Here is a 19,772-nt window from a genome sequence, read left to right as displayed (position 1 = left end):
CAGATTCCTAATGTCTGAATCACATAAATGGTCTTCAGGGCTGTAAGTGATTTACATAATCCATTTACAAGTCAAATTTCTTGATGAATAATGCTTATTAGTACAAAGGCCTCCTGAGCTTTTTTGTGAATCTGCCTGTTCTCATTTCTTCATTGTCTCCATTTTTTTTACTTTTGAGTCTTCATTTTCTCTTTTAAGTGTCTTGGTGTTTTCTCACTTGTCTTTTCTTGTCTGACTGCCTCACATTCATGTGCATGCTGCTTTTTTCTTTCCTTTTGTTTCTTCATCGTTTCTGTGTGCGTTTGGATGCTGTGGGGTGTGGGTCGTACCACCTCACAACAGGTGGAGGGGTGTTTGCTTCTGCAGAACTCTATGGCTTTCTGGGAGTGGGATAAGGCACCACCCCCGCCTTTAAAACCACCTAAAAAGTCCTTCTCGGCCTGCTGTCTGGTATGTGGAGGCCTGTCGTTATATGACCGGCTTAAAACATTCCTAACATGCCCTTAACAAACTCCTCCCTGAAGCCCTTCCCCTCAGACACACAGTGACCTTTGAACTCCGCTGCACTCAAATCTGCCCCTGGATTTTCCCACATGCTCTTATAAAGCAGAGTTTCAGTAGTGAGCGCTTAGTGAATCACTCAACAATCACAAACATTACAGGATCCTACTACGAAGAATAAAAAATCCTCGGTTTTATAATCAACAGTTAACTTGTGCCCACAGTTATCAAGAAAATGTTTCAAACTTTTCATCAGTTACCTGTGTGAGTGTGTTTGAACCTTTCTAAATGTGTTTAGCCTCTTTATTATTTGTGTCCTGATCTGCAGAAGTACATGCAGGAGGCCCGTAACCTGGGGAAGAACCTGAGACAACCCAAATTATCAGACCTCTCCCCTGCAGTCATCGCTCAGACCAACTGGAAGTTTGTGGAGGGTTTACTGAAAGAATGCAAGATGAAGGTCAGGATGAGTTTAATATGCGTATATGGAAGTATTTGTGTGCGTTTTAACTGGGGATCCCACAGTTATGGAAAACTTGGAAATCAATCTGTTATCAAACAGTTTAACGGGGTTTGTATTGATCGATACTATATATTTGTGCATTCATATTTATTTAGATGACCTTTGTTGTCATTTAATACTCACTTTAAGTTCATCTTTAAAAACAGTAATAATTTATGCACTGTTAAATGTTTATCAAATTCCTATTGCATTTCCTATTGTAGATTTGATTTTATAATATAATATATATATATATATATATATATATATATATATATATATATATATATATATATATATATATATATATATAGATATGGATATATAACAGATATATAACAGATTTTTTGTTCATTTATATTTTTATACAAAATATAGAATTTTATATCAGCCATTGGTTGGTCACTGACCATGACATCAAAATAATGAGGCTTGTAATACAGCTCATCATATCAACAAGAATCTTTATGTTAGTTCATTCCTAATGGAAATATCAGGGAACTTTAAAATTATAATTGTATTATGCTTTAAAAAGTCACAGATATGACTTTCTTCTTTGAATTATAAAAGTAATTATTATTAATAAAAACACTTTATTTTAAGGTGTCCTTGTTACAGTGTAATTATACATTTAAATAGTAAGTAGTAATATTAATTAACATACTTTAGGGTTTGGTTTCGAGTTAGTTACATGTAATTAAGCATAATGTACTGTTATTACTACAGTACAAACATCTGTAACAAAGTCATTAAAATAAAAGCGTTACCAAAATAAATATGATAGTGTTGTTTGAATAATCATTTCACTACTCTAGAATTTTTAATTGGCTAGATATTGTACTTTGTAGTGCAAAACTTGGCGTAGGTCACAATGATAGTCATTGGTCTGTCGGTTAGTTTTGCTGGAGACAGTTGTAAACTATTTAGTATAATTGCTTGCATTTAATCATTCAAATGCTTAATACTTAACATACAAATGGAAATCTGCCCCAACAATCTCAGTGTAATGATTTTTAATATCCTTATCCAGTAATCATGAACCACTAAATGCATTAGTCAAGAATTGTGGGAAACTGGAATTATGACCCTTTTGTCTGCTGCATTAAAGCCTTAAGACAGAGTCAAGGTTGAAATGTCTGGTGTAATGATGTTTTTCAATGGATGTTCAGACCAAGCGTATGTTGGTGGAGAAAATGGGCAGAGAGGCTGTTGAACTGGGGCATGGAGAGGTAAACATCACCGGTCTGGAGGAGAACACGCTCATAGCCAGTCTGTGCGACCTGCTGGAGAGAATATGGAGCCACGGCCTACTGGTCAAACAGGTGAGACACCGACAAATGGAAATGAGTTTCACATTCTAACAATTGCAGCTCTAATGCTCAGAATCATTTGTGTGCTGTCGTCATGGTTCATAGGGAAAGTCTGCGCTGTGGTCTCATCTATTGCACTACCAGGCAAGAGAAGAGAAAAACGAGCTGCTGTCAGAGTCTCCAGGTGAAAACTTTCTTCATAAATGCATATGAGATTGTAAGACCAGAAACAACTCTACTCAAGTCACTCTGCAAATTATAGAATTCAGGGGTGTCCATTTCTGTAGGGCCGCATTTAGATTCGTCTCGCACAACATAGTGTAAATATACAAGAAACTGTGTTTTCAGACCCAAAGCTTTTGTTTTGCCGCCTTTTGAGGAAGTTCAAGACTTAGCAAAACATGTTTACAAGCCAGTTAACTTTATATTCCTCAGCGATTCTCCTAGAAAACATGAAAGGAACATGTGTACTCACAAAGTTTTGACGTCAACACCTGCTAGTGCTTCTGAAACATAAGGTTTCAAATTGCCTTTTGACATTAAGCTTGCGTAGCTAGAAGTCTTCAGGCTTAACACCTCTCCATGCTAATTATGCTAACAGGCCAAAAGCTCTGCATGAAGGGATTTAAAGTCACGATGTAACACAAGTAGCAACAGATCTTTTCTTACACATCTTGACGTACATTCAAGTGAAACTAATTATCTAAAATAAAACAATGTAGAATGGGGTCTTGGTTCAAAACATCAGTTGTTGATTGCAAAATTGCATTCCTATCCAGTCAATTGGACGAAATTATTGGAGAAGCCTACGTCACTGGACGTCTAAGTCAGTCGTTTCACTGGAAGATCAAGTGATGATATCATTACCATGCATTTAGAAAATAGGTGAATTTCCATCTCATTCCAACTTTTAGCTTAAGAGTGCTAAAACTGTGTGTTTCTCGCTCTACAGTGTCTAATTGCCAGGAAAGACGAAAGCCAGAGTCCAGTGTTGGTCTTCCTGCGCTACGTGTCTCAGTCATACAGGATATGAGGTGTGTTTATCACCTGAGGACAATTGTCGTATACAGCAGTGCGCATTACAGGGGTTTGGTTGTTTAATAATTCAGCTGGGTAATTTAAATGATGTGATGTGGTTTTTTTATAAAGAGAGATTGATATACACCCACAATGTTCCGTTGCTTGTGGCCATTTCAACCCACACTCAATCAATTACAGTATTGTTCTTGTTTTTCTCTTTCTCCGTCATCCTTTCTCTCTCTTTCAACTTCTCAGACACATCCAGAACATGGGAGAGATTAAGACCGATGTAGGTCGAGCACGTGCCTGGATCCGTCTGTCCCTGGAGAAAAAACTACTTTCCCAGCATCTTAAACAGCTGCTGTCTAACCAGTCTTTAACCAAGTGCGTACAATACTTAACACGCATCCGAACTCCCATCTACACACACACACCAGTCCCAATGTTAGGAGAAGAAATTTCTTATTTTTCAAATTGATGGGACCAGATTGTTCATACCCGTTGCTGAATAGGCCAATCCAGGATGAGTCACAAGGTTTTAGGGAAAGATTTGTCACTTTTTGTCAAATCCTTTAGCATGCTTTATTAGATTGTGCTGGGTTTAACCCTGTGAGAAACCTTGTTTTAATCAGGTGACACTTTTGAAGATTTTTTTTACAAAGTTATTCCAAATATTGTTTTTAGCAAAAATTGATTTAAAAAAACTTTTCTCGCCACGAGAATAGCCAAAGAAGCTGACATGGCGTTAAAAAACAAACTACACTCACACACACCTGCAGGCTTTGAGATTCCCACATATACACCAAAAAAACATGCTCATCACAATAACTTCTGAGTGACGCAAAGAAGTACACGACCCGCTTCAAGTAGCTGCACCTGTTATTAAGCATGCCATGTTCCCACAGAAAGCTGTACAAGCGGTACGCCTTCTTGCGCTGCGAAGAGGAAAAAGAACAGTTTCTCTTTCATCTCCTGAGCCTGAATGCAGTGGACTACTTCTGCTTTACCAGCGTCTTCACCACCATAAGTACGTCCCAGAGAAAGAGAAACACACACACACACACACACACACACACACACACACACACACACACACAGATGTGCAAACCAGGACAGTACCTACCCAAGTCAATCAATGTGGATTAAAATTTTATGAATATTTAATGCAAACGTTCATATAAAACAGCATCCATCATGTCAGACACTTGACACTGATTTGATGCTGCATATCATGAAAAATGTATACTTATGTTTAGCCATTGTCTACAGGATGATGCATAGGAATTAGCATAACTTAATTTTCAAATGACTCTTTCTGTCTTTTTGTATAATGTTGTGATTAGCTGCAACCTGATTTATGTTCTTTTTGGGCCCTCAGTGATTCCGTACCGGGCCGTCATCATCCCCATCAAGAAGCTTAGTAACGCAATGACGACGTCCAACCCTTGGCTGTGTGTGTCCGGCGAGCTGGGCGACTCCGGCACCCTGCAGATCACGAAGAATGTTCTGGAAATGACGTTTGACGTGAGTGCCGTGATGTCACGCTCCAGCTGTTCTGCTCTGAAACTGATACAGCAGTTTATTTCGAGTGTTTGTTTTCCTGTGGGACTGAAACAGTCATCTGTCCTGCCATCCGCAGAATTGACTGTGCTTACAGGTCTTTTCGAACATCTGCTAAATTGAAGTTGTTTTTGGAAATAACTCAACAAAAGTTTTTTTTAAAGCAATTTTAGTGATACTTTTTTTTCTCTTCTAATGAGAATTGTGGAACATAAATATAATGTGGTGTTTTTAATATGTTTTAAGACAAACCATGTGCAAATTCATAAGTCAACACCATTGCTGAGTATTTTCTCCTTAAAACTGCAGTGAATTAAAGACAGTCTCAAAAACACGGTTTGAAATCGCTGGTGTTTCTGACATCGCAAACTACATTGTAACCAATTACGTCAACGAGTGGATCTCTGAACTGGTGCGAGTGAGTGGAGGCGGGGCTAATTTGCATATATTAATAGAACCGCGTATACTAAATGAGGCAAGGGTGTAGAGTTACATTCAAGCTATTTTAAAGGGAAGGAGTTTTTTTTTTTTCAAGGAAAAGACGTTTAATTTTTGTGATCATAGATGAGTTTTAAGGGATACAATTATTAACTATGATACAATGATACAATTGTTGTGAAAATTTGTTCTTTTGCTTTGACCTTTCAGAATGTTTTGCAGATTTTCTGACAAAAAGATTTTCTTTATGTCCAGATTGTTTCTTTTTCCCCCCCAAAACTGAGATGGTGATTCATGTATTAGTGATCAAAACCCCTCTCTCTATATATATGCATGAATCTATAAATTTGAGGGAGGAGGTATTACTCTTACATCCCACCTCATGGAACCAATCACTGCCATTTGTCTTACTGTCAATCATCCATCATGTTCTAACTCATTCTGTGTCCTCTCGCAGTCTGCCTTTAGGCCTCACACGCACTTCTCCATCGCCTTCAAGGTTAGGTGCACATCCCTCCATTTTATTCCTCCCTCTCTCTACATTCATTCATCTCTCCATTTTCCTTCTTCTCCACTTAGAGAGATCACCTCTTTTGCTTCTTTGGGTTCCTCTCTACCTTAAAATCTTCCCAAAATTTGTACAACAGCCGTTTTCCATTTGATTGTACATATGGGGGAAAAAAAATCTCAAATTAAAGGGATAATTCACCCAAAAATGAAAATTCTGTCATCATTTACTCACCCTCAAGTTGTTCCAAACCTTTATGAATTTCTTCTGCTGAACACAAAAGATGATATTTTGAAGAATAATATTGATGGGCCCCATTGACTTCCATAGTACCCCCCAACATAAATTATTTCTTTATTTATGAAGAAATAAATTCATACAGGTTTGGAATGACATGAGGGTGAGTAAATGATGACAAAATGTTCATTTTTGGATGAACTATCCATTTAACATGGAAATTAGACCAGATTAGAACATTAGACTAACGGTTAACATCTGTAGAAGCCGTACAAAATGTTTCTATTATTATTTATTACTTGTATACAGGATCCAAAATGAACTCTTATGCACACTTGGTGAGTGGATTCAGAAAAATGCCATATGTATTGTTTTTAAGCCACAAAGCTAAAATATATTTTTGTTTTGATGGCTCAGGCGAGTAACTTTAATTTACTCACCAAGCCAGTTTTTTCTCACATTTGGAACTTATGGTGTGTTCATTTTGGACCCTGCTTGTACACTTGCGTTTAGTTGATTCCATAAATATTTTTAGAGCCATAGGTTGCAATAGTAAATCTAAATCAGTGATAGTACATTGTACACTTTCACTGTCTTGGTGTCCTTCCGCTGCTCACTTTCAAAATGCAGCACACACCCTCACACGGGTTGTTCAGTTATTCTCAGACAGCTGCTTAACGCCTCTGACATCTTTTTCGTTTATCTGTTTTGTATGTACAGCGTCAGAACCTCGGGAAGTTGACAACAGTGCAGCTGGGTCATGATAATTCTGGCTTGCTTGCCAAGTGGCTGGTGGATTGTGTCATGGTCCGCAATGAGATCACTGGCCACACATACAAGTACGGCCTACTCTGTCCTCTTCACATTCCCTCCATCTTTTTCCTTTTATGGCTTTCTTGTTATTCACTTGTTATCCTTCCCAGGTTCCCGTGCGGCAGGTGGCTGGGGAAAGGTGTGGATGATGGCAGTCTTGAGCGAGTTCTGATCGGTGAATTTGTAGTTCCGTGCAATGATGATGAAGGAGGCCGAGGGGCTAAGACTCCGCCCCTTCAGCGATCGCCTTCCCAGATCCGACGAATTAGCATCACATCACTTACAGGACGTGGAAACAGTAAGTTTAACTTGTATTTAAAGGGATAGTTCACCCAAAAATGAAAATTCTGTCATCATTTACTCACCCTCAAGTTGTTCCAAACCTGTATGAGTTTCTTTGTTCTGCTGAACACAAAGGAAGATATTTGGAAGAACGTTTGTAATCAACAGATCTCGGTCCTTCCATAGTAGGAAAAAAATATACTATGGTAGTCAATGGGGACCGAGATCTGTTTGGTTACAAACATTCTTCCAAATATCTTCCTTTGTGTTCAGCAGAACAAAGAAACTCATACAGGTTTGGAACAACTTGAGGGTGAGTAAACAATGATAGAATTTTCATTTTTGGGTGAACTATCCCTTTAAGGTGCTTTCAGTAGTGTTTGATTGGTCGTGGTCTTGGACTTACACTGACACCTAGTGGTTTGAATAGCGTCACATAAAAATAAATGCTTTCAGTGACAAATTACATTGTAGAAATGCTCTTAACTCTTTCCCCGCCAGCATTTTTTTTTTTTTAAACAAAACTTTTATTGCAGCCAGATTACTTTATTGTATAAATATCTGAACATGCAATATATCAAAATAAAGAACACCTCTGCTTTAAAAAAATAATAATCTTATTCTAGCTTCATGCATTCTTTTTTGTATCAACACTTGAATGTGGGTGAGTTTTTAATAAAAAAATGCAACATTTTAAACAAATATATATTTTTTCCTTATCTTGCCTGTGTTTTGATCTGGAGATTATCTACTCTTTCAGAAGATGCATAATAGCGATTCCTACTGTATAACAGTTAAGACATGAAAGGCCAGAAATTTCCATCAATGGAAGGGAAGCGTTGTCTCATAAATGATGGAAAATTCTGTCAAAGGTTAGGGAAATGAAGTAATTAGTATTCGGCTGCTCATGTGATCTCAAAATGGCCGCCTCCATGAAGCGACCCTCTCCTTGTAAAATAAACCATCTTTTATTAGTCTACTGATATGACTGTCTTCGTCTAATATGCATGTACATTATTCTTAACTATTTTTAAATTGATAATTGTTGTGAAGTACTATTATTGTATTTAGGTGTTCAACCTTTTTAACAATCCTTCTCTCTTCAGAACCAACAACCGTTCAGATACAGGAATCCATCGGTGAAGCAGTCAACAATATTATTAAGCATTTCCACAAACCAGAGAAAGAGGTATGATGTGTCCACTTAAGAATATCGTCACTTTATGTTTCCCTGTTTTTTGTGTGTGTTTTTTGAACCTAAAACGGTGTGTTTCAGAGGGGCAGTCTTACGGTTCTGCTGTGTGGTGAGGGTGGTCTGGTGTGGGCACTGGAGCAGTTCTTCCAACATGGATTCCGCTCCGCTCGAATCTTTCAGAAAAATGTCTTTGTGTGGGATTTCTACGGTAAAGCTTATTAAATGTTTTCCTATGAGAGTATATGGCACTAACTGTTATACACAATCACACACACACACACACACACACACACACACACACTATATAGATAAAGAGATAGAGATATTAATTTCCTGCATAAAAACACATTTTTTAGGTTTCTAACGAATGTGTTGCTGTGTGTGTTGTACAGAGAGAGTAGTAGCACTTATGGAGAATGCTGATCAGATTGGAGACCTACAAGAAATACCAGAGCCTCTTGGACTGAATTGTGAATCTTTCTGTCGATACGTCAACGCCGTTAACAATATGCCACGCAACATTGGCAAGGATGGCAAGTTCCAGCTGCTAGTTTGCCTCGGGGCAAGGTAAGGACACACGCATGCTTTTTGATGCATTCGTTTTAAATAAAGCATCTTAAAGTCAGAGCAAAATGTTCTCAAGAGTTGTCTGCATGTATTTCCGACTCTCACAGAGACCGGTTATTGCCGCAGTGGCTCCCTCTGCTGGCCGAATGCCCCATCAACACACGCATGTACGAGGAGAACGCGTTACTTCGAGACAAGCTCACCGTCAGCTCTCTCGTCGGCGTCCTGGAAACGCTCAATGACTTTCCCATCACGCTGGAGACCTCCTTTACGAAAAGCGTCGAGCTGTAATTCCACGTACTGAGCTCAAATTCAGACTGCTCCCCCTTCTCTGCTGCCACCCTCAGGGCCAAAGCGGCTCTACAAGTTACTCTGCCTTGTGCGTTTGCTGACCTGGGAAGAACTGAGGACTTATCAAAGCTTCTTTCAACCTGACTGTCTCCTGCACCCCCCCCCCAAAGAAATGAATGTGTTTTGTAGCAGTATATGGAGTTGTGCTCTTTCTAACTGAAAGTGTTGATGACTTTTTTTGTTTGTTTTTAGAAGACTCACTTTTTTTTCCCTGTGGATTTTGCTTTTAAACCTGTGGTCATTTCCACACACATCTGTCTGCGAGCAACGGTCGTATCCGCTAGCGTTTCTGCTTCGTATCATGTGCCGTCTCTCTGGAAAGCACTGTTTTTTTTAACGTTTTTTTTGCAAAGTATGTCAAGAACAGTTGAACTGCTGAGGAGCCTTAGTTCTGACTTAATATATGTCTGACACACTCAATAACGACTATACTTGAGGAATTCAGACATCAAGTGCTCACAATGACTAATCAGTAAATCGATGTCTGTGTGTTTAAACTGATGCTATCCATGTGCTGATTGGCTGTCAGTTTGAAAGAAAGATTCTTGACATTGGATAGTCTGAATTTGAGGGTGTCGGTTTGAAACATTCTCTTGGTTAAAAGCGAATTTTCCACGAAAAAGGACATTCCAACATGATGTGAATCATTGTATGTTACAAGATGTGTTTATAGTTTATGTGTGATAGAATTGTGTGTGGCTGGTTTATCAGATGAACACTTTGGGAAGATGTGTTTATTTTGCCAATGAGTATTAACTTCATTCTTAGATACTTCAGTATCATGTTTGAAATTTTTTTATGTTTAAGAAAGAAACACTGGAAATCAGACCTGGAAAGCAATAACAAGCCTCTTTTTTTTTTTTTCTTTTTTTTGCCATTAACCTTAGTCGCAGTTAAAATCTCTCAAATCTTAAATATTACAGTTACTTGTGGGGTGCTTTAAATATAAAGTGTAAACCCTAGTATTTATCACTAATTGAAGGTCTAAATGCAGCATTTTTTTGTAAATCCATGTTTAATTACTGCATTACTTGCACGTTGCTTAGAAATTAAGAAGTATTGTCCTTAAATAATCAGTTATGTTTGTTCTTTTATGCCTCAGTTTTAATCCGGAATCCATGCTGAGAGAAATCTAGTTGTAGAATAAATGCATTTGTTACAGGATGAGTTACAACTTAATGTTACCTGAAGTTTTTTTTTTTTTTAAGACTCTCAGCATTTAATCTAAGACATCTGGAGTACATCAACCTGTGTATTTTCTTTCTTTCTTTTTATAATGACTCGGATCATTTGTATGTATTTATTTTCAAACAAAACTTTTGTGACACTGATTTTAGATTAACTATAATCTTGGGGTGAATTATGCAGTAAGCTGACACTGTATCATTTATTTATTTTAGTAAATCAACTTTATGATGTGTTCAGACTTTGTATAGAATGGAACGTCCATCTTGTGTAAAGGTCGACTTAGTTTTAGGCCCCGGAAGTTGCTGAAATCCCAGAATCCTCTGGCTGGATTGATGAGGAAACTGCAGGAACTGTCCATGTTTGCAGTGCTGATGCATGCGGCGTTTTAGATCTTGGAGAAGTACTGTTGCTGTAAATGTTCCTCTAAATCCTTTCAGTCTCATTCCATACTGGTTAATGTTTTTTTTTTTTTTTTTTTCTCCCCTGTACGAAATGCTTCTAAACATCAATCATATTATGAAAAGTTCTCTGTGTAAAATGAGTGGGGTTCCACTATCATGTTTATATTTGTGAAGCAACTCATTAAAATTGCTCCTTATGTCCATATTTGTGTCCTCTCTGAACTTTGAACCGTGTGTGTGCACAGGACACGCATGGTATTCCAGGACAACACTCAGGTCCCAGAGAACATTCCTTTATGAAGAGTCATTCTTCATGGAATGTTATTTTTAGTTTAGGGACATGCTGATGGCATCTGTGAAACAAATGTTCAGCACTTGACTCATATGATAATCAAATAAGTGTTTTTATAGTAGAAACCTGAGATTTTGCTGTTGGGGAGAGCAGGGAGTGATTGTGATAATATAATAACTCTAGAAAAAAATTTGGGATTAATGTAAATTTGACTGATTTATACTCAATGCACATAATTCAAATTGTTCATGTTTTCTGTTTGTATTATAAGCCAACCACAGTGGGATAGATTAACAACACTCTCTGTTCACCCAAAAATGAAAATTCTGTCATCATTTGCTCTCCCTCAAGTTGTTCCAAACCTGTATGAATATCTATTTTTCTGTTGAACACAAGATATTTTGAAGAATATGGGTAAGCCATACTTTGGGATGGGGAAATAAACACTAAACATACTATGGAAAGTCAATGGGGCCAGCTGGTTTACCCATATTCATCAAAATATCTTCTGTGTTCCACATAAAGAAATTCATACAGGTTAGGAACCACTTGAGGGCAAGTAAATGATGACAGAACCTTCATTTTTGGGTGAACTATCCAGTTAAGAATAATTGACAGTTTAAGTACACAAGTCATTTTCTAAACTAATGTGTTGCAAGGAAATGAAGGAATATTACATGAAATTTCGAGGGGGAAAAACACGAGTTACAAACGAAACCAGCTCTCCTGCTTGAGGGAATTAACGTTTTTTTTTCTGCCCCAAAACTGATCAAAATTGTGGTGAATGTTGGTCTATTCGTTTAGCTCGTTAGTCTATTTAAAAAACGACTACCTCGAACTACTTTTATGATGAATATATCGCAGACGAAGCTGCCGACATGTGCTCATGGCTGACGGACACAGTCACAGAGAGAGAAGAAGGATGTGCTGCTGCTGCGTTTGTTCCGACATCTGCTGTCCTCGTAGTAGTAGAGCGTAACTCCGCCCACCGGGATCTCAGCGCACTGGCTGCTGCCCTAGCAACCGGACCCGCCCACGTTTCCCGCGTAATTTTCTTTCCCTTATATGGGCAATAGAATGCAGACGCAGTCAAACGTCAGCAGCGTATGCAAATGAGGTTGATTGAAGAAATTCAGAAAATGGTGGATGGACATCCGCGCATGCGTAAACATTTTACTACACTCAGACAGAAAGTGAGACAGTAACGAGTGGCGCATTGTTAAATGTGTAACGCCTGTAACTCTTGGATTTCGCTGTGTGGTTTGACTTCAACTGATCCAAGTCGAGGTAAGAATAAAGGTATTTTTCGTAAAAGTTATTTAACAGTTTATATGTGTGCAGAAGATGTCATAATTCGCCTTTCGTAAGGCCCCCTTAAGAAGTTGTGTGACAGTGCGATGCCCGGGTTAAAGCTGTCGCGTTCATCAGAAATGTAACAGTACGATCACTTTTGAAGCTTGTTGTACATTTTTTTGCTCTAGTATTAAAGCGTGCAGTAAGTTTAGTGTTTACATGCTGCCTATACAGCGCATCACATTTTAGGGCGCTCGCATCCTTTCCGATGATCGCTGTTAAGTGTTTGATAACAGAATTGATTTATTTGAAGCCAGAGTTTATATATATTTCACTAGTCAGAACAGACACAAACAAAAAATCCGTCATAGATGAGTATTTTGACAGAAACGGCCAATGTTGCATTTTAAAATAAACAATTTGCATTTGTAGTCTGGTTAAAAGCCTATATAAAACTACAGTAGTGAACATGCACTCTTAAATATATGTGTATTTGGTGTTGCATGCATTCATTAAAACAAGTTTAGTTCTACTCGTTTTGAACTTGCGATGCTGAACTATCCGTCTGACTGCGTGTGGTCTCTTGCTCCGCTGTTGGTGGGTGTGCTTCAAAACAAACCCGCATTTTCACAAGCTCATCAACAACATTTTCAAACTTCTGCTTTACTAACTCAACGAGCTCAGCGTTATTGTAGCGGTTAGAGCTCTGCTACTGTAAGAGATTCGTTTAATGTGAGATGGAGGCGGTGTCACTGACGCATTTAAACGTGGAGCTTATAAAACCGATATTTAATTTTAGCATTCTGAATTGTTTAAAAGTGTATTAAGTTATTGTATTAAAGAAATACACATGCAAATGCGTGTTTTGTTGCGCTCAATGCTCTTCAGCGAAGTTGTTGCACGGACCGCATGTGTTTACAGTCTCGAGCGCGAAGCATGGAGTCGCACGAGCCACTGACGCAGAGTCGCGCGGAAAACAAAGAGCCGCGGTCGAACAGTTCGACTAAATTCAACCGTTCTTCTACTTTGGGCACAACTGGCATCAAAGAAAGTGCAAGAATTAGTTGCTCGTACAGAGCAGGGTCGTTTATCAGTGAAACTGCGGTGAAAACATGCTGAATGTGTGTGTTTAAAGATGCCGTGTGGCGTGCCATGCTTCCGCGCGAGCTGGTGGGCGGTGAATGAATACGGCGGGACACACGCACCATTTCACTGCAGTGCGCGCGCGTGTACATTTAAACACCGCGAAACATTGATAATGTCCGCTCGATGTTATCTGGGTAACTTTAGATGACACACTTAACAGTTATATGTTAATGGCACTTTTGATCGTGGTTTCCGTGACGGCATGGCATTACTTTCTTGCCCCCATTTTCTGCCCCTCTTCTCCTCTCAAACGCGTTGCCATGTTGAATTGCGTCAGAGCAGAGGCAGAATACAGAAGCGCGGTTCAACTCACACACACTGTACAGAGCGCAGGGCTCTCTCTCTCTCTCTCTCTCTCTCTCTCTCTCTCTCTCTCTCTCTCTCTCTCTCTCTCTCTCTCTCTCTCTCTAAATCGATTAATTTATTTATTTAAATAAAAATACAACGGTTTGGACAGATGCTTCCTCTGTAATGACCCAGTTATACTGTATGAATATGATGCCTCGTGAAGGCACCGCTGCTAACACCGATCTGTCGATGCGCGAGGCCACTGGTGTTGTCCGGCTCCATCATCAGCACGAGGTTATATAAGACAGAGCAGGAGCACTCGGTCCATTAAGCTCTTATCCCATTGACGCGATGATGACTGATGATAACACATATTTCATATGTCTCTCTCTCTCTCTCTCTCTCTCTCTCTCTCTCTCTCTCTCTCTCTCTCTCTCTCTCTCTCTGTAATAGAATATTCTATAGGCCTATGCACACAGAACAAACACAGTATAGGCTACTATACAGCTGCCTGCAATAACTACATTTAATAACACTTATAATACATTTACTTTATATGTATAAACTAATATGTGCACGTGTATAAATATATAAAATGTATGTACTGAAATTATGAAAATACTATGACAAAAACAAGACAATAAGCAGTTATAATATTTTCATATTAATTTGTGTAATGTTTAACCATTATTTCCATGACTTGACAATTTTATTTTAACTATTAAATTTTATTCCAAATATTTCCATATTTAATATAAACTTACATCATAATATAAATAAAATTACAAAGTATGTTTATTATAATTATTAGTAAATGTATTATTATTGTTATTATTATTATAGCAGCCATTATTCTTAATTATCTCATGATCTTCGAGAAATATGCTGATGTGGTGAAACATTTGTTATGCAGCAAAAACTGTTTTCAACATTGATAATAATGAGGACCATAACAGTAACTTTGTTTGGAACTATGGGACTACTATGGTGCAGCCAATGTGTTTAAACGTATGTTGAGTCATTGTGAATCAGCAGAAGTACCTAAAAGAGAGTTGTTTTTCTTGCGTCACAGATGTTTGGCTTTCATAAGCCGAAGATGTACCGCAGCCTTGATGGATGCTGCATCTGCAGAGCAAAGTCCTCCAGCTCTCGTTTCACTGACAGCAAACGCTATGAGAGAGACTTTCAGAGCTGCTTTGGGTGAGTATATCTCTATGGTGTGTGTGTGTGTGTGTGTGGTTCATTTGTATTAACATGATATTAACATCTGCCTGGTGAAATTACTGTAAGTACAGGATTTCTATTGTGTCAAGTCTAGTCAAGCGATCAGATATTTTCTATTAGAAGAATGTAAAGGAAATAATGTTGTTTGTTCACAACATGAGAACTTAGATGATTTCCATACGCATGCTGCCATTACAATGATATAACAATGGGATACTTCTACAGTTTAGGCGAGACTCGCTCTGGTGAAATCTGCAACGCTTGTGTCCTGCTGGTAAAACGCTGGAAGAAGCTTCCCGTCGGTTCCAAGAAGAACTGGAATCATGTAAGTGCACGCTTACACACTTACACAGCCTCTTGTTTATCACACTGAGTCTTTTCAAATCCATTTTCGAACCATATTGTTCCAAAGCAGCTTTTCACTGAATCCCCTCTGAGTGGCAACTCCCTATAAGATTATAAAGTAGATGAGGATGAAACCTTGGGAGGAAATGGGAATTAGTTGGGAATTAGCCCACATCCTCAGGATGACACATATTTAAACAATTTTCTACATATGCACAAATGTGTATTTGAACAGATATAACAGTATTAATAATAATTAGCTACATTGTATTAATCAAAGTATTCACTACAATTCAGTCTGATTCTAATGATTACAAATGAAATCTAATGCAGTTAATATGATATATGAAAAATAAGATAATATCATGTTTGGTCCACTGATGAAACTGTTGTTGATCTTAACAATAATAATAATAAATATAGATTTGTTTTTGTTTTTTGTTAGAACTATACATACATACATGCATACATATACATGTTTTTATATATGAAAAAATATATATATATATACATATGTATGTTATAATAATACCTAAAAAACAAATTAATATAAATGTATTTATTGTTTTTTATATTTATTTTAACCAGTATAATATAAATTATGACAATAATTAAATAAATTAAACAGTTATAAACCTGATCTATAATAAAATGAAAATAAAAAATAAAATAAATAACATGCAATCTAAAATAAAAAGTCTATAAAATAACAAAATGCCTAAAAAACGTAGGCACTATGTAAATATATATTTATTGTTTTGCTTATAAGTAATATAATATAATTTACATGAAAATAAATGTATTAACCATAAATCTGACATATAATATAAAACGTGAAACACAAATTAATATAATTGTTTTGTTTATAAACACTATAACATAAATATGACATGATAAGAATGAATTGATAAAACATGATTAAATAAATAAATAATTATGAACCTGACATATAATATAATTCCTAAAACACATATTAATATAAATATATTTATTGTTTTGTTTATAACTAAAATAATTATATGAAAATTAAATAAATATTACATTCCAATCACTATATGGAGATTGTTATTGTTATCAATTGTTATCAGGTGGTTGATGCACGAGGGGGACCAAGTCTGAAAACTACAGTGAAGTCAAAGAAAGTCAAATCCCTATCCAGACGGATCAGACCGAACCAGATCAGCAGAGTTCAGAAGGAGCTGAAGAGACACAGTGAGTACTGAATCGCAAAACTAAATTAAACAAAACATGAAATTGCTCTTGGCATGTTCCTGATGAAAAAATGTCTTTGTTAACAGATTCAGACGCTCACAGCACCACCTCCAGCGCCAGCCCCGCCCAGTCGCCCAGCTACAGTAACCAATCAGACGAGGGTTCTGACTCGGAGCTGACTCCTGGCTCCGCCCGCTCTCCAGTCTTTTCCTTCCTGGACCTGACATACTGGAAGAGGTATTCACTCTGCCGAATCAGTCTGATTTAGAAGTTTACACCTTTCAGTCTTCATCAGAACGAATACTTTTAAATGACGTGAGCGTTTTTTTAAATCTCTCTAGGCAGCGGGTATGTTGTGGCATCATCTATAAAGGTCGTTTCGGGGAGGTTCTGATTGACCCACATCTCTACAAGCCCTGCTGTCAGAAAAAACAGGAGCAAGAGCAGGAGGAAGAAGAAGAAGAGGAGGAGGAGGAGGAAGAGGAAGACGAGGACAGAGACCTTGAGAAAGAGGAGGTGCAGAGCAGTCAAGAAATTCTCTCGTCTAATCAACCGCACTCCTCTTCCCAAATAAAAATGGAACAGGAAGTGGATGAGGAGTGGTGATGCCACTTTCCCAGGGTACTGAATTGGCATTCTTAAGAAGCCTTCGAGAGTCAGAGGCGTAGCGTTGCCCCTCAGACACTCTCAAAGACGTTCTCTCGGATTGCCTTCGATTCATGAGCAGCTGGATCCTTGTTTGTCTTTTCCTGTTTTTTCCCCTCCTTGTTGAGAATGTGTCTCTTTCATTTCCTTTGCAGTCGAAGCAACCTTTATTTATCAAACTGACTGAAAACCTTCCTTGTTTTTCAGAGCCTGGTACCACGCTATTCCAGTTCACCCCTTCTTTTTTTGTAGATCAGGGAAAATGAGTTTGCTTTTTTTTGCTATCTCACTCAAACACAGAATGCTGGATCTACATATATCATGCATAGAAATGTAGAGAATCGACTTGGACAGTGACCACAATCCTACGCTGTCACTTTTCTACCCTTGAGCACCATTGTGCCCTTCCTCTGGGGTGACAGTTAGTGTACAGTATTTAGGATATTCCACCATTCCAGCTGGGATATAGCCATTATTTAGGGAAGCTTCTGATCTTTGCCTTTTATATATTTATTTTGTTCTGTCTTTGTCTTTATTTTTAAGGCCTGCTCTGTTTGTTCCCCCTCTTGGTTTGTAGTTAATGGGACAGGACACCTAAAAATGTAAAAAAGAAAAAAAGAATCTGTCATTCACCCTCATGTTGTTTCATAAAGGAACTTTGTGATGGAAAAAATATGAGATGGGAGGAAAATTATATTTCAGTGCTTTTGAATTCTCTTGCAAAAATTTAGCGTTTGCTCACAAAACGTTAAAATTTCACGTTCTCTCGCAAAGAACTTAAATGATTTGTGAGAACGCAAAAGCATTAACATATAATTTTTCCTCCCTTTTCATCACTTTAGGGGCTCTGTAGTTTCAAACCCCCTTTAAATTTCTTTCCTTTTTTGCATGGGACACCAAAAGTCAAATTTTTTTTTTGAACATCTGGCTGCTTTATTCCATATAATGGAAGTGAATGGGCACTAGGGTTCACTGTAAAAAAAATATGATTAATAAGTTATGACAACATATGTTTTTACATTGCTTTAACTCATCAAAATAAGTTGAGCAATTTTCAACTTTTTTTTTTAAAGTTATCCAAGATTCAGCTCATTTTTTAAAGTCAGTTTAATGTAATTTAAGTTGTAATGACTTAAAGGGATACTTCACTTTGAAATTAAATTTTGGTATGTTTTAGCTTACCTCAAGGGCATCCAAGATGTAGGTGTCTTTTTTTCTGCAGTAGTTTCAATTTTTATATTTTTAGGTCAAACCGTTCTTGTCTTTCAGTCATATAATGCAGGTCTATGGTCACTTTCTCAAAGAGCATGCACAGAGTCCAAATTAAACAATTCCCCATCGTCCAAATTAAACAATTCCCCATCGTAAGTACACATTGATGGCCTAAGACACGAAACGAGCCATTTGTGTGAGAAAACGAACAGTATTTATATCGTTTATACCTCTTGTAACACAGCCACGTCCAAGTGATCTGAGGGCGCGCGCGCTTCCTGGTGTGTGACGTGTACGCAGACTGGTGCATAGATATATACACTAGATGTCGCCTTGTCTACGGCAGTTCATTGGAACGAATGTCTTTGAGACAGTGACCATAGACCTGCATTATATGACTGACAGACAAGAACGGTTTGACCTAAAAATATCAAAATTAAAACTATTGCGGAAAAAAAGACACCTACATCTTGGATGCCCTTGAGGTAAGCTAAAACATACCAAAATTTAATTTCAAAGTGAACTATCCCTTTAAACATCCAAGTTGATTGTACTTTTACAGTGTTGTACAACTCCAAAATGACAAAAAGCACCAAAGTAGTATCTTAAAAAAAGTCTTTTAAAGCCATATGTCAGTGATTAAATGTAGTCCATATGACTTTTGACAGACGTGGAACTTTTATGGTGCAGTTTGAAGATTGATGCTGCCAGTCCCCATTCACTTGCAAAAAATATTGCAGGATATTCTTCAAAAAATCAAATTTTTGTGTTTAATGTAAGAAAAGTTAATGATGTGAAGGTGAATGGTCACTTTTAAACCCTGATTTCAGTGCAGGTTTTAGCCACTAATGGGCATCAAACTTGACGCCTAGTGTTTTACTGTTCCTCAGACAGCATTTCTACGGTGCTGAAGCAGACTGGGCACGGACAGCCAAAAAATGATGCCTGGTTATTAACACTCTTGTATTCAGCGTACTAATGTAAATATCCAAAAAGTGTAGATTTAAGGTTTTTGGTAAAGATCAGTGTCGAGCATGAACGCTAAGGAAAATATTGTCTTGATAAAAATCTGCATGAATTTTGCATGGCCTTCTAAGGAGATTTTTAATTTTGTTTTGCAATAAGTTGGGCAAATTTTGAGACGGTCCCAATATATATTTTTGTAGATAAATGCAAGAAAAGAACAAAAATGAAATCAGAGTTTGACCACAACTTTTGAGATGACAGTGACATTTAATTATG

The 19,772-nt window shown here is 37.6% G+C and overlaps 2 protein-coding genes across 5 annotated transcripts in view; both read left to right on the top strand.

Moving 5' to 3' along the window:
- Positions 1 to 11,077, top strand: part of dennd5b (DENN/MADD domain containing 5B) — a 37,712-nt gene extending 26,635 nt beyond the window's left edge. For 2 of the 3 annotated variants that reach the window (XM_081363942.1, XM_081363943.1), the window contains 13 exons: positions 830 to 961; positions 2,173 to 2,325; positions 2,419 to 2,497; positions 3,266 to 3,347; positions 3,589 to 3,717; positions 4,239 to 4,360; positions 4,712 to 4,857; positions 6,797 to 6,915; positions 7,000 to 7,187; positions 8,278 to 8,360; positions 8,448 to 8,574; positions 8,759 to 8,933; positions 9,041 to 11,077. In XM_081363942.1, the coding sequence (XP_081220068.1) occupies positions 830 to 961; positions 2,173 to 2,325; positions 2,419 to 2,497; positions 3,266 to 3,347; positions 3,589 to 3,717; positions 4,239 to 4,360; positions 4,712 to 4,857; positions 6,797 to 6,915; positions 7,000 to 7,187; positions 8,278 to 8,360; positions 8,448 to 8,574; positions 8,759 to 8,933; positions 9,041 to 9,224 (1,719 nt within the window). In that variant the 3' untranslated portion in view covers positions 9,225 to 11,077. Of the gene's footprint in view, positions 1 to 829; positions 962 to 2,172; positions 2,326 to 2,418; positions 2,498 to 3,265; positions 3,348 to 3,588; positions 3,718 to 4,238; positions 4,361 to 4,711; positions 4,858 to 5,788; positions 5,831 to 6,796; positions 6,916 to 6,999; positions 7,188 to 8,277; positions 8,361 to 8,447; positions 8,575 to 8,758; positions 8,934 to 9,040 lie in introns of all 3 variants that reach the window. The other variant, XM_081363941.1, reaches the window with a different exon arrangement.
- Positions 11,078 to 12,299: 1,222 nt separating this feature from the next.
- Positions 12,300 to 18,532, top strand: sinhcaf (SIN3-HDAC complex associated factor). 2 transcript variants are annotated; one of them, XM_081363836.1, is made up of 6 exons: positions 12,300 to 12,452; positions 14,965 to 15,092; positions 15,342 to 15,441; positions 16,550 to 16,673; positions 16,760 to 16,910; positions 17,015 to 18,532. In XM_081363836.1, the coding sequence occupies exons 2-6, from the start codon at positions 14,965 to 14,967 to the stop codon at positions 17,277 to 17,279; spliced, it is 768 nt and encodes a 255-aa protein (XP_081219962.1). In that variant the 5' UTR covers positions 12,300 to 12,452; the 3' UTR covers positions 17,280 to 18,532. The 2 variants fall into 2 exon arrangements, with proteins under 2 accessions (XP_081219962.1, XP_081219963.1); XM_081363837.1 differs by having other exon boundaries at positions 12,330 to 12,464; positions 17,015 to 17,922.
- Positions 18,533 to 19,772: the final 1,240 nt, after the last annotated feature.

The sequence above is a fragment of the Scardinius erythrophthalmus genome (genome assembly GCF_964197995.2).
Source record: "Scardinius erythrophthalmus genome assembly, chromosome: 4".
In the NCBI taxonomy this organism is placed as follows: domain Eukaryota; kingdom Metazoa; phylum Chordata; class Actinopteri; order Cypriniformes; family Leuciscidae; genus Scardinius; species Scardinius erythrophthalmus.
This window is presented reverse-complemented; position numbering and strand designations above follow the sequence as displayed.

Bases quoted from the DNA above. Each gene is read 5' to 3' on its own strand.
- sinhcaf (XM_081363836.1), top strand. From the start codon at position 14,965: ATGTTTGGCTTTCATAAGCCGAAGATGTACCGCAGCCTTGATGGATGC. The intron at 15,093-15,341 runs GTGAGTATATCT...ATACTTCTACAG, and splicing joins GACTTTCAGAGCTGCTTTGG to TTTAGGCGAGACTCGCTCTG. The intron at 16,911-17,014 runs GTATTCACTCTG...AAATCTCTCTAG, and splicing joins GACCTGACATACTGGAAGAG to GCAGCGGGTATGTTGTGGCA.